The sequence below is a fragment of the Ostrea edulis genome, chromosome 8, assembly GCF_947568905.1.
Source record: "Ostrea edulis chromosome 8, xbOstEdul1.1, whole genome shotgun sequence".
NCBI classification, from domain to species: Eukaryota; Metazoa; Mollusca; class Bivalvia; order Ostreida; family Ostreidae; genus Ostrea; species Ostrea edulis.
Genome location: NC_079171.1, coordinates 63660687 through 63675524, shown reverse-complemented (window position 1 = coordinate 63675524; position 14838 = coordinate 63660687). Strand labels below are relative to the sequence as shown.

The 14838-nt window shown below is 39.0% G+C and overlaps 2 protein-coding genes across 3 annotated transcripts in view; one reads left to right on the top strand and one right to left on the bottom strand.

Annotated features, from left to right (window-relative positions):
• Nucleotides 1-207: 207 nt before the first annotated feature.
• LOC125660702 (mucin-2-like) lies at nucleotides 208-10201 on the bottom strand. Of its 2 annotated transcripts, XM_048892438.2 has the most exons (3): nucleotides 9614-9681; nucleotides 9323-9471; nucleotides 208-4938 (listed from the first exon to the last, which is right to left on the bottom strand). In XM_048892438.2, the coding sequence occupies exon 3, from the start codon at nucleotides 4606-4608 to the stop codon at nucleotides 1981-1983; it is 2628 nt and encodes an 875-aa protein (XP_048748395.2). In that variant the 5' UTR covers nucleotides 4609-4938; nucleotides 9323-9471; nucleotides 9614-9681; the 3' UTR covers nucleotides 208-1980. The 2 variants fall into 2 exon arrangements, with proteins under 2 accessions (XP_048748395.2, XP_048748396.2); XM_048892439.2 differs by lacking the exons at nucleotides 9323-9471; nucleotides 9614-9681 and adding an exon at nucleotides 10058-10201.
• Nucleotides 10087-14838, top strand: part of LOC125660704 (uncharacterized) — an 18962-nt gene continuing 14210 nt past the window's right edge. Inside the window, exon 1 of the mRNA XM_048892444.2 lies at nucleotides 10087-10219. Within this exon, the coding sequence (XP_048748401.2) occupies nucleotides 10215-10219 (5 nt within the window). The 5' untranslated portion in view covers nucleotides 10087-10214. The remainder of the gene's footprint in view (nucleotides 10220-14838) is intronic.

Here is a 14838-nt window from a genome sequence, read left to right as displayed (position 1 = left end):
GACGATCAGAAGTGTCTTCATTCCATACACAACAGCGTAAAGAAAATCGAGTTTGAAGGTTAGCGAATATTCGCACTAAAACATGATTATTCAAAAACATTTTATTTATTCATCAAGACCCAGAAGCTTGCAAATTTCCAAGCATGTTAGCGTAGTAGTTTGCGCTTCGCTTCATAAAAAAACCCAAACAAACAAATGTCAAGAATGAACAATTCTGTCATTTTTATAGATTCACAATTTCGTGGAGTACAAGTGTTTTAAGAAATGCAATAACATCAATACATTTACCAGTAACTTACACAACATCAGAATACTACATGTGTATATGAATAATGTAATTGTATAATGATTTTCCTTATAACCAAAAACATATCCATTCCTAACAATTACTAGTTGGACACAACAGAGGTGGGATCAGGTGCCTAGGAGGAGTAAGCATCCCCTGTTAACCGGTCACAGACAGACAGAGGTGGAATCAGGTGCCTAGGAGGAGTAAGCATCCCCTGTTAACCGGTCACAGACAGACAGAGGTGGGATCAGGTGCCTAGGAGGAGTAAGCATCCCCTGTTAACCGGTCACAGACAGACAGAGGTGGGATCAGGTGCCTAGGAGGAGTAAACATCCCCTGTTAACCGGTCACACTGCTTTGAGAACCACTTCCCTTTACAGTTGTTCGTAATACTGTCAGTTTTGAACTTAACACCTTTGACCTTTTGACAAAAAAATCAATGAATGGCATCCGCTTAGCACCAGCCATTCTGTTGAATCATTCAAATCCTCGATGGCCAATTTTAGATTGATTGATTGATGTTTTCCGCCACACTCAACAATTTTTCAGTTATCTGGTGGCGCCCAGTTTTTATTGGTGGAAGAAAGAATCCAGATACAATGTACCTGGGAAGAGACCACCGACCTTCCGAAAGTAAATTGGGAAACTTTCTCACGTACCGGTGCAAGCAGGATTCGAACTCGCGCCGACAGAGATGATTTTGAGCGCGATGCTCTAACTACTCGGCCACGGAGGCCAATTTTAGAGGTTAATTTACTAAGAATTCTACCGGGTTTTGTTTGGGGGGGGGGGGGGGGGGATACAAGTTTGTGCATATAGTTTTGTATGTTGAAAAATTATTTAAAAATGTGTATTTTGTTTTTCTATATTCTAGGAAGACATGAACATGAACGCATGGAATCTATGAAATTGAGCTCCACGAAAGACAATGATTCCAAAATATATGAAGTTGATATGTCAAATACTGCAAATGGCGTCCAAAAGATTTCAGAAATCTAGTTATGGTCTTAACCTTCGGACCTCGAAATCCATTTGTTTCCTGGTCCTTCTTAATACAACAAGTTTATGAAGAAATACATTTCACATGGTGTCCATGAAGTTCAGCATAAAAATAATTACATATTGGCCTTCTACCAGTAATCCCATGGTCAATAATTAGTAGTCCCGTGGGGATCCGGGTTAGAATAGGTCCTCAGTGCCCCCCTCCCCGTGGGGATCCGGGTTAGAATAGGTCCTCAGTGTCCCCCCCCCCCCCCCCCGTGAGGATCCGGGTTAGAATAGGTCCTCAGTGCCCCCCCCCCCCGTGGGGATCCGGGTTAAAATAGGTCCTCAGTGCCCCCCCCCCCCCCCCCCCCCCGTGGGGATCCGGGTTAGAATAGGTCCTCAGTGTCCCTTGCTTGTCGTAAGAGGCAACACGATAAGGTGGTCCGCAAACATAGATACCCCATGTCAGGTGTGGCACGATAAAGATCCCTCTTGGCACGATAAAGATCCCTCTTTGCTCAAATGCCGTAAGCGTCGAGCATAGGCCTAAATTTTACAGCCCTTCACCGGTAGTGGTGACGTCTCCATATGAAAAGAATATTCTCGATAGGGACGTTAAACAATACTTAATTAATCAATCTACCAGTAATATAACACGTCTGTTTTAGATAACTGAGTTCTAATCCCCGTCATCTCTGACAGGAATCCTATATACGTGTCGATTCGATGATGTTAGAATCTCTATAGTTTTTCCCGCCCTTTGATGGCGACTTGCTCGGTGCCGTCTCTCTCATTTTGTCGGAAACGTGGGATGACTGTTTGTCGTTAACAGACTCGCATAGTTTACTTTGCGCAGAATGCTCTTTTTGGCTTGCAACATGTACTTTCTCGACTTTTTTAGGACTTTTGGACAACGTTGGTTTTGCAGTTAGAGGTGCAGGTTTTGAAGTACCTTTAAGTCCTGTCTTACCGTCAGGAGCAATGGTCGGCTTTTTCTCACTCTGTGCATTTTCTGTTTTCCTAGAAATGGATTTGATAGATTTTTGTGATGAATCCTCGCATCCAGACCCTTTCTCAGGAGTGTCGTTACAAAATATACTAACGTTTTTACCGTCAGATGTTTCAGACGGCTTTGACGTCATTGATATCACTGACGTCACTGGTTCGACAAAAGACACTAAAGTAGTTGATTTACTTTTAAGTGCATTTGGTGACGTAGGTTTCGCGATATCGGGCTTTGGATTTGTTTTTGATGATTTTAAAGTCGATTTCTTTTGTGGCGAAATGGGCATTGTTACGGATGGCGACTTGTTCGATGCCGCTAACATCATTGCTTTGTCCGTTTCATTTGAATTCCCCGAGGAAGACAGTGCATTTGTCAATCCACTTGATGGCACGATAGGACTTGAGAGGTTTCTTGAAGAAGATGAAGGAAGGGAAGAAGACATTTTGCTTGACGATGTCCCTATAGAAGAAACTGCTTTTGTTGGTGAATTAGAAGATGTGGGTGACGGTGATGTTATTAAAGATGCTTTGGTAGCAAAAGAAACGTTTTCTCTTGATGACACAATGGTACTCCCAGCAGAAGAAATTACCTTTGTCGGAACAGTGGATGATATTGGCGATCTTGATGCTTGTGGGGATGCCGTGGAAGTAATGAAAGAAACATTTGTGCTCGTTGTTGTGCTGGAAGTCAACGACTCCTTTTGCTTTGATGATACAGTAGAATGCGTCATAGTATTTGAAGACACAGTGGAATGCGTCACAGTGTTGGATGACACAGCGGATTGCGTCACAGTGTTTGACGACACAGTGGGATGCGTCATAGTGTTTGATGACACAGTGGAATGCGTCACAGAGTTTAGCGATACAGTGGAATGCGTCATAGTGTTTGACGACACAGTGGAATGCGTCACATTGTAGGATTCTTTTGATTTCCCTGTTTTTAATTTTGAAGGAGAGTTATTTGGTGACGTGGGTTTTTTCGCTGAAGAATGAGGCGTTAACATAGCGTTAGTTTGACTTGTTGAGGTGATAGAAGATGTTGTTACGTTCGAATTGGAAGAGGTCAAAGGTTGTGACCGATTTGATGGTGAAGACGTAATGGTGCTTGGTGGGACAAGAATATTTTTTCTATTCTTTGCATCCCCGATGCTTTCGGGGTTTGTTGTAATGACGTCAAAGTTACACTCAGATGCTTTTGATCTCAAACGAGGCATTGTTTGTGCTTTGTTATAAAAGCCAGGGTTAGTCGGATTGTTTCTCTCTGTTGTTTTCTTTAGGCTTGAACTACCCGAACTAATCAGAACTTGTGCACTCTCCGAAATTTTCCAATCATTACTTCTTCCAGTCCTGTTGTTTCCCATCGACGATAAACTGTTAGCCCTAGAGGTTTTACAAACTTCTCTGGATGTCTGTAAACCGTCCATTTTAAAGATCTTTATCCCATTTCTGTCTCCAACATACAACTTACGGTCTTGTGTCATAGACAGTGCCACAGGACGAAATAATCCACACGACTTGTCGAAGAGCAGATGCAGAAATTCCCCATTCACTGAAATCAGATGCACACAATCGTTACAACAGTCTGCCACAATAATGTTCCAAAAGGAATCACAGCAAATTCCGAACGGGAGGAAAGGAACGGTATCCTGCCTGTTCAGCTCGCCCGCCGTATAAGTAAACCTGTACCTCCCCCAGCGATCAACAACAGTTACCGTTCGTTTTAGGTGGTCCGATACTACTATGTCCCCGTTTCCATTTTCGGCGAGAAACGCGGGGAATTTGTACAGCTGGTTCCCGCTACTGTCTTTCTGGATCACTTCTCTCGTTTCACCCGTGACGGAGTACCTCGTGACTCGTCCCTGTTCCTCCGGAAGAAAAAGCCCCACGATGATGTCACCATTGCCAGCGCAACAGACGCCTATCGGGTACCACTCCTCCGTCGACATGACTTTTTTAGTGATGACATCGTCATCAAATCTTGTGCTGATCAGCCGCTTATTTTTTCCATCTGTAAAAACTAGGTCACCCTGGTTGCTTGCTGCTAGGCCACAAATTTCAACTTTGACCTCCAGAAGAAACATACTTTGACCTTTCGGGCCTAGTTGGAGAATTTGAGGACGTCTACAGACCCAGACTGTACCATCAATGCTGCAGCACAGATGTTGTAAGTTGTCGCATGGCAGTTCCCACATTATCACTGGCGTGACCTGTTGACCTCGAGTTTTGCCTTGAGTCATATTATACCGGTAACATCTAGGTGACGGTAGACTCTCGTTGCTGCTGGACGATGCGACATCCGGATCCACCTTGTATTTGACTGAGTTACCCATTTCTAATTTGACGGATAAGAATTCCACTCGTAATGTTGGAGATTCAGTGTGAATGACGTGGAGAAATGAATAACGTGACCGACTGCAGAAGTCTGTGACCTGGAGAAATTTGATGTTTGGGAATCACGTGAGCAGCTGTAGTTCTCCTACATTTGAGAGACTAGAAATAGAGGTGGAAGTTCACCAACATGAACGTTGTACTTTAGACAGCGTATTTCTAAACTCTTCACGAATATCGTGCTCACGTATGTAGTTAATAAATTTTACCCGGAACTGGGAACTGATTTCCTTATGGTGTAGGAGTTGACGGATGCCAATAAGTTTGTTGACCTGAAATATAAAATATATATGTACACTCCGTAAGCTATACTTCCTTTCTCTTTGAATTGAGTTAAAAACTCTTTGCATTTAAATAAAGAAATAAGTCATTAATGCCCCAGTGCTCTGTAGTCACGTGGTACAGAATTGACATTGTGATATCAATCATGAAACAAATTGCCTATATAAGATACAGCAATAGAGACATCGAACAATCAATAAGTTAACATGCTATTTATATTGTTATTGGCTCGCAAATTTGTGCAGTCATGTGTTACAAGACAGATTTGATTGATTGATTGAATTTTGTTTAACGTCCCTCTTGAGTATATTTCACTCATATCGAGACGTCAACCATAGCCGGTGAAGGGTTGCAAAATTTAGGCCTATGCTCGGCACTTATGGCCTTTAAGCAGGGAGGGGTCTTTATCGTGCCACACCTGCTGTGGACACGGGGCATCGGTTTTTGCGGTCTCATTCGAAGGACCGCCCCATGTAGTCGCCTCTTACGATAAGCAAGGGGTACTGAGGACCTGTTCTAACCCGGATCCCGGGGGAAGGGGTACTGATGACCTATTCTAGCCGCAAGTACGTATATGATAGAGGAATTTGATTTGTCCAAATCTGCATGATTCATGAAAGAAAAATGTTCACAAAATACATTTTACCTACATTTATCAAAAAATATTGTTGAGGGGGATGTTAAACAATATTCAATCAATCAATCATATCTACTGGTCATGAAATCATTTATATAAATTGGATGCATGTATAATATGAAGCGCCAAATTAACATAAACTTCAAATAATTGAAGGTATCTTTAATCGTTTGAAAATATCATCAATTCATTTGATGAGCGCAACAATTAAATTAATGATCTTTTCAAATAATTAATGACATCTTCAATTCTGAATTATGAATAAGGAAAGCGAGGGGGAGATTGGGGGGGGGGGCGAATAATTGAAACCCCAGGCCATTCCCGCCCCCTTTCTATCTAAGGCATTGTTTTATGGTGTGTTTTTTGTTCTTTATTTCTATTTGTTCGTTACACAGTTTGAATATGCCCATCGAGTTGGCTTTGCAGTAAGAGTGTAGTCATACACGTTGAATATAGACAGGAAATTTTATAGTGGTATAGTGTAACCGTGCACCTTACTGCCCTTTTCGTTGTGAAACAAGCAGGGCTGTGCGAGATTTGTTAATGTATGGTATCATACACCGTATCAAGTAGACGCTTAATACTAACACTTTATTCAATATATCTGATTTTTATAAAAAAAACAAAAAAAAAACAATCAATATAGTACTCAAGACTTAAGGCGTATAGGATATTTCATCCAGTCAAATATAATGTAGGTTACTTCCTCATGGTTCCTTCCTTATTTCCCTTTTTTTTTCTTTTTCTTTTTTTTTTTTTTAGATTTAATTTATATGAACACATTGACCACAGTGACGAATTCAGTGGGGATTGCAACCCCCTCCCTCCTCTCCCTCCCTGTTTGAATATTTTTAACAAAAAAGGTGATTTTTTGCCATTTTGGCATCCTCAATCCCGCTCTTTTGGAATGCAGAAAAGGAATAAACACGGACCCCATCCCCTGCAAATTTTCTGGGTTCCATTGTTTGATGCCGTGCGTAGTGTAGCAACGGGCTTTGTCTTTATTGAGAAATGTTGTTCATAAACTACAGTATCACAAACTTGTTGTAACAGGTGAGGACAACAATATCTTGCGAAAATGTACCCCCGTTATAGAGAACTTTATTTCCCGACAATACCGAGCTTCATGTCGTAACAGTTTGCAAGGCTATACTTTTGGTTTTTACAAAATGTTTTACTCATCGGCGCGAAGCAAGAGAGAACAGGAAGTGAACACAGAGTACGCCCTGAGGTCCCCAGTTGGTATAGGGCAAAGCACTGGTGAGGGCACAGGAAGCGGAAGCCCCTGGGTTTTACCAATGAAATCACCTATTTTTTGTGCATTTTGTCAATTTCCAAAACAAAAAGATTGGTGATTTGAAATTCAAAAAGAATTTTGAATTTGATTGAATGATGTTGATTAAATCATAAATCGGAATTATGTTACGCAAAATTATTTTTGAGGCACAGATATTTTTAAACGGCAGATCTCTCTCTCTCTCTCTCTTTATTTCTCTCAAAGTGCACGCAGTTGTGTATAGGCAGTTACGCGCCTGACTATAGATTGAATGCAGCGGAGAATTTTACAGAAAGGGAAATACTTTGGATGGTATGCGAGTATGTTTATGTAGCATGACAGAGTCGTGATTTTGATCCAGACTGCTGTCCAGCTTGCGCCAGGAAAATTAATGTAGGTCAAAGCAAGTTTGATCGTTCAAATAAAGAATTCTTTGTAAAAATCCACAAAGTATCTACTGCAACACCTAGTTGACAAATACTACTGAAGCGCGGGGAGAGGGTGTCCTCCTCTCGCATATTTCTATTTTTACTCGTCTCCCTCTATCAAACCACGGAACTCGGACACACGGAAACTGTGCAATACATGGACAGATCGCAAACAGATTTACTACGTGTAATTAATCGTAATGATCAAAACGAATCATAATTCAGCTGTTTGGTATTGTGTAGTGATTTGGGCTCTGAGGACGCTAAATTCATAGACCTGGGGTGCATTTTACTACAGAACTTACGGCTTATGACCAACATTACATATTCTCCCGCGTACTGTAAGATAATTCACCCCAATGTAAAACAGTGAAGAAATAATGTTGAAAATTAAGTTTCAGGAACGTTTTAATTCCTCCATTTTAAACTAATAACTGTGTAACACAATTTAAAACTTGCGCCTTTGTGGTAAGTTGTTTTGCAAAACGGGCCCCTGGACTTTAGCTCGATAGCTCAGTGGTTAGAGCACCTGGATAGCTCAGTGGTTAGAGCACCTGGATAGCTCAGTGGTTAGAGCACCTGGATAGCTCAGTGGTTAGAGCACCTGGATGGCTCAGTGGTTAGAGCACCTGGATAGCTCTGTGGTTAGAGCACCTGGATAGCTCAGTGGTTAGAGCACCTCATTAGTAATACAGGGGTCTCAGATAGACCGATCAAGGTAGCTCAATGGTTATAGTACCTGACTAATAATACAAGGGTCTGAGATAGACCGGTCATGGTAGCTCAATGGTTAGAGCACCTGACTATTAATACAGGGCTCTCAGATAGACCGGTCACGGTAGCTCAGTGGTTAGAGCACCTGACTAGTAATACAGGTGTCTCTGATAGACCGGTAACGGTAGCTCAATGGTTATAGTACATGACTAGTAATACAAGGGTCTGAGATAGACCGATCACTGTAGCTCAATAGTTAGAACACCTGACTAATAATACAGGGGTCTCAGATAGACCGGTAACGGTAGCTCAATGGTTAGAGCACCTGACTAGTAATACAAGGGTCTGTGATAGACCGGTCACGGTAGCTCAGTGGTTAGAGCACCTGACTAGTAATACAGGGGTCTCAGATAGACCGATCACGGTAGTTCAATGGTTAGAGCACCTGACTAGTAATACAAGGGTCTGTGATAGACCGGTCACGGTAGCTCAGTGGTTAGAACACCTGACTAGTAATACAGGGGTCTCTGATAGACCGGTCACGGTAGCTCAATGGTTATCGAACCGGACTAGTAATACAGGGCTCTCAGATAGACCGGTCACGGCAGCTCAATGGTTAGAACACCTGACTAGTAATACAGGGGTCTCAGATAGACCGATCACGGTAGTTCAATGGTTAGAGCACCTGACTAGTAATACAAGGGTCTCCGATAGACCGGTCACGGTAGCTCAATGGTTATAGTACCTGACTAGTAATACAGGGGTCTCGGATTCAATCCCGGTCGAGCCAAACCATGATATCGATATGGATGGCTCAATGGTTAGATAAAAAAGGTGTAGATAACAAACTGCGATCAATCTCATAATTCCTGTTTAATCGACACAGACCCGTGTACATACCAGAGGTGGGATCAGGTGCCCAGGAGGAGTAAACATCCCCTGTCGACCGGTCGCACCCGCCGATATACCAGAGGTGGAATCAGGTGCCAGGGAGGAGTAAACATCCCCTATTAATCAGTCATAACTTCCGTGAGCCCTACCATGATCAGGTAAACGGCGTTATCCGTATGAAAACAACAAACAGCATTCCATCTATTGACAGGTTGTATTTGTAAATAAGATTATTTTAACGACCAGAGAATTTACTAAATGCAGACTGTAAAGAGACTGCTGAATCCCCTGTGGCATCAATTTAAGTATCAGTAGCCTGCCTCGATTTCAAAAACTAATCACATGCAGATAGATAAAGGTCTCAACGAAATATAAACGATACAGTAAATCGGCATGCTATGATGCTGGTTAAGGAATGTATACAGTACCTATGAATTATGGGAATTTTCCAAACAGAGGGTGGACCTGTATCGGACACGAATGACTGGGAAATCCTCGTTTGACTTTTCTCACTCTAAATTTGGTGACGTGTAGGCGTCCTCACATGTCCTTGATTTAGCGGTTCATTAAACACATCCTGGAGTTTTATATGAGTATGGAGTTGTATATGGTGTTTTATTTTCCTCGATATAAGAGATAGATGTTGCTCGATAAACATGAACAGTCAATCTAGATAGGAGATAAAAACACCATTGTTTTTTTCTGTGAAAATGACTTACTGAGTAAAACTCGAACAGGAAAGTATTCTGAAGAAGGATGGTGGTCCCTTCTGGTCTTATAAAGTAAAAAATAATGGTGCTTCCGGTCTATGAAATAAATAATGGTGGTCCTTCCGGTCTATGAAATAAAGAATGGTGGTCCTTCCGGTCTATGAAATAAATAATGGTGGTCCCTTCCGGTCTTATAAAGTAAAAAATAATGGTGCTTCCGGTCTATGAAATAAAGAATGGTGGTCCTTCCGGTCTATGAAATAAAGAATGGTGGTTCTCCCGGTTCAGTAAAGTACGCTGTCTCACATAAAGTTGTCCACATTTAACAGATCCCGTCTCCCTGATGTTTAAGTTCAAAGAGAACAGATCTGTCACTTCCGACGGCTACATCCGGGGTATTTTTTTCTATTAATAAATTTGTAAAGACAAATTCAAGAGCTTATCTCGCATTACCTGCGCTGTGACGATGTCTATTTCCAAGCCACGTGCTGCCTGGTGATGTCTATTTCTATGTTGATGTATATTTCCAACCCACGTGTTCTCTGGCGAGATTCATTTCCAAGATACGTGCTGCCTTGAATCTCGTCGATTTGATATATGCCGAGTTTCGATGAGGTTAGTACTTATATATAGGAAAATATATTGCAGTGTTAAAAGAGCGGATATGCTCTCTCATAATCCCCGATACTATCAAAATAATACTTCCTTGTTTTGATTATTTTTGAAGTGATGAAATTAGATTTCAGTCAACAGTTCTCTTGATTAAGGTAAGATTTCATCACAATCTGGATATTTATTGAAAGAAAATGAAAATGTGGCGGCTGTTTTTATACGAGGAGGAAACTTTAACGGGCTTAAAATGTTGTACTATCATCGCTGCATTTCCAATTAATTAGCGTTAATTTCCTATTTCCAGCTAAAACATAATTAATTTACCCTTTGTATCACTAATATTGTAGAACGTTTACCCTTCGTGACAGCTTTGCGCCGTATAGATCTATAAGGGGATGGAGTTACGTAATATATCTGCTGAATTTCGGCTGGGCTGAATATTACTGACGCCATTACCGAAGCTCGGAACAGTCCTTCATGTCTGAAAATTTACTTTCAGCTTCAACTGGATTTAGCAATTAATGTGCGCTTCTAAAAGTGACACTGCTGTTCGCTTCAAATAAGTTAGTTGACTGTAAAACCAAAACTGTATCACTTTCAATGCTGCATTACTTTCCGTCTAAGTTTGTAAATTCCATCAAATAGATTATCACTACATTTTCCGTTCATATGAAGACTCTCCCGAAATTGAAAAGTTCCTATAGTTTTTTTGTTTTTTTTTGTTTTTTTTAAATTAGCGACATACAAGTAGGTATGTGGATATACAGATACACCGTATCAGTAACTAGACAAGATAATTTTGATGCAAAGCATCAAATCGGCCGCCAATTTTTTAAGCATTTTTAATTATTTGGATTTGAGTAAAAGAAGAACACATGACTTTCTGCAGAAGTTCATTGTTTTTTTCAAAATCAGTATACAAAATTGCAAAAAGAAAAGAAGTGGTACTATACTTTCAAAAGAAAGAAAAAGATATCGTGATGCAAAGGTTTTGCGTTGTTGACATGCTGAAGGGATAATATTTTGTACATTAAATTATTCATTACACAAAATGAAAGGGCAATAACTCTTCGTTACACTCCCCAAAATGAATGCAAATAATGTATAAACACAATATTTTTAAAAATGTTAAGTCATTAATGAAAGTGCTTTCTTGATTTCGCTTTGTTTCATAAAATTTGGTTTTTGATTTGCTAAGTAAATCAATATTTGGTAAAATTCTAGTAGTAGAAACTATTTTTCTAGGAAATCCAAACCTACAATTTAATCTGTATCCACGACTACAATATGGTGAATGATGATGTGTTTGCAATTTCTTTACAAGTAAATTTAGTTCATAATCTTGTTCAACATCTGGAACATTTGATGAAATTGTTCTGTCAATATAATGAATGAATTCAGATGATGTATTATGATTAAGTTCAGCAGGTAACCCATCAATCCATAAAAACATGTGAACATGAGGACTCCCCCTATTTTGAAACTCGATGCGTGCAAAGTAATCCAACACTGTTCCTAGAGGTTTAGTTTTTCCTAAAATAACATGTTTTAGCAATGCTCTAAATCTTCTATCAAAATGTGTAGCAGCAAGTAAAGGATCTTTCCTCATTGACTGAAAAAAAGATTTTCCAAAAGCATCTTTAAAATTTATATTCTGAAGTGTCATTCCCAATTCTGGCCAATGTAAATCATCAGCTGACAATGTGACAAAGAGTGTAGGAGGGCCCAAGCTTTTAAATATTGCCAAAAGATCATACAAAACATTTCTAAAGTAAGCAACGGTACCTTTAATGTTCTTCATGAACATGTAAGAATTTTCAAGTAAATCTGAATTTTCATTCATATTTTTAACATCACCAGCTGTAACAAAAGATTGGTCTCCCGAATGTACAGTCTTCAAAATTTTCATGTGAATTCCCAACTCTTGTTTTAATAAAGAGATATTATAAGATGCAGCAGTATGCAATAAATATGTCATGTTTTTTCTGAAATGTCCTTTTTCATTGTAAAGCCTCACTTTGAAATACATCGATGGATTTATTTTTAGGGGGCGCTCTGCACAAAAACCATTTTTTTCATTTACGAATAGCCAAGGAAATGCTAATTCTTCTCCATGTTCTGTTAACAAGATATTTACAGGTTCAGACTTACTTCTTTGAACATGAATATATGCATGTTTTGAAATATTGCAACTATTATCCACTGGAATCATTACAGCTTCTTCTAATTCTTCTTCTTCCTTATTGTATGTACTGAAATTTTCATTCAACTTGTTTAAATCATTAACAACATCACTTACATTGAAGCTCAGATCAGTGTAGTAACAATTATTTTTGATTAACCAATGCATTGCTTCTGCATACTTTTTGCTTCTTATTTTATGGTGATTACCGACATATAGAGATCCATTACTATTCTCAAACTTAAGTTCTATAAGAGGACACTGTTCCAAATTCTGTGGAAATTGTTCAATTATGTTTTCAATATTCACTGGAAGATTTAAAACCAATCCTTTCTGAGCATACTGTCCCCCAGGAAGAAAAATTAATGTCATAAATACATTTATTTTACTAAGCATTTTCTTTTCAAGAAGAGTTAAACCTTCTAGCTCTCTGGGGACTAAACCTGTGTCTAAATTATTTCCTTTTAGACTAATGCTTGGTATTTTATTTTGTTTCAACGTAGTTTTACATGTGCTACATAAATCACTGCTTACATTCAAATCAATACTTTTACATGCATCATTGACCTCGGACATTAAAAAAGTTTGATCTTTAAATAGAATTCTAAAACAACATGAACAACACTTATCAGGGGACTCTCGTATGCTTTCTTCATACTCATGTACATGAAAAGGCAGTTCCAAATAGTCTACATATTCAACGCTACTGTCTGTTGACACATTACATTGTTCACAAACATCTAACATATCTATTTCATAAACCATATAATCAACTGGTCTGTTTACATCAGATTCAATGGTTTCAGAGGCATTTCTATTTTCAACATAACAGCGTTTTCTCTTTTGTCGAGCTCTCTTTTTGCAGTTAGATTTTGAGACATATGAATGATCATTACAGACACATTTATGTTGTCCATCACGTTGATTGGGGTCAACATTTGTACTGTTATTTACCTGGTTGCTTATTTCTACTCTTGTGACTGGAGTGAGTTCATAATTAAATGATGAATAGCTAGCACAAATGTAATGGTGCAATTCTTCAAAAGATTCAAAACTCAACAACACCGCCGCACCATTATCTGCATCTTGAAATCCAAATTGATTCCTCTGATGTGAATCAAATACCAAGAACCGATTGTTACTTATATCTGCATGCAAAGCAATAGTAAGATCATTTAGAGTCAACAAGAAATTTGAAGATATAAGCATTGCTTGTGATAATGCATCATACAAATTCATTTGTCCAAATTCGTCATTTTGTGAAACAGTGACAGTCCCTGTATCTACGATTCCATAATAATAGTCAAGAAAATATTCCAAAGTAAAGTCGTTATCTTGGTAATTCAACACTTTTGGCATTTGATTGTGGCCTAAATATTGTAATGATTGAAATTCTTGAGAAATAGTGGCATAAAGTTTAGTGCCATCGTTCAACATCTGATCTAACTGAACACTACTGAAATCTGACGTGAAGTCAAACCGGGGACTTCTGAAGCAGGTCATAAATGTTAGCAAAGCAATGAGTGCTACTGCCGTACATTGTACTCCATTAAATGGTGCAAATATCTGACAACCTTGATGAGTATTTGCTAATACACCTCTTACCATTTTTGATGATGCGTTTCCATCGGCTGTCAATTGAAAAAGGACGCAGAATCTGCACGTGCTAATACCCTGGATCTATGTCACGTGACGAGATGATTTTTGCAGAAAATGCTGTAACTTGCCCCGAAATGCGAAATGCAATATTAGGGTTGTTTTTTCAAAACACAGGATAATGATGCACAAAAAGTGAATTTAAACTGAACATATCTTTTATTTTTACTAACTTTTGTCTTATTTTACTGAATTACTATCCGGAAATTCATATTCATAACGAGTTGCTTTTATATCTTGCACACTCCTCACCTGGGGAGCATTTATTGTAATGAAAAACTTCAATAGAATCATTAATTAACATCTTATGAACGTTAAGAAAAAAATAAAATAGGTTTTTAAAAATCAAGTAAGACTCAATATAGAACAATTTTAAAATATCTTATTCATGACTTTTATGACTGTAATTAATAAAATATCATTCTATTGAAACAGGAAAAATAACGTCTCATTTCCCCATGCGCACTTTCTAACACAATCACAAATAGATCGGCCGCTCCTGCGGCCGATAATAAAACAGACTATAGGAACTCTTCAATTTCAGGAGATGAAATACTGTGCCATGGAAATCTTCATTGGAACAGAAAATTTAGTAACTATTTTCATTCTGGGATTTTCATACCTAGACGGTAAGCAATGCAAAAGTGATAGTGATATAGAGTTAGTTTAACAGTTAAATCACTGATTTAAAGCGAACGGCAGTGTCACTTAAGTGCAAATTAATTGCTAGAACCGAAGCTGAAAGTAAATTTCCAGACATGAATTATGAAGGATTGCTCCGGAA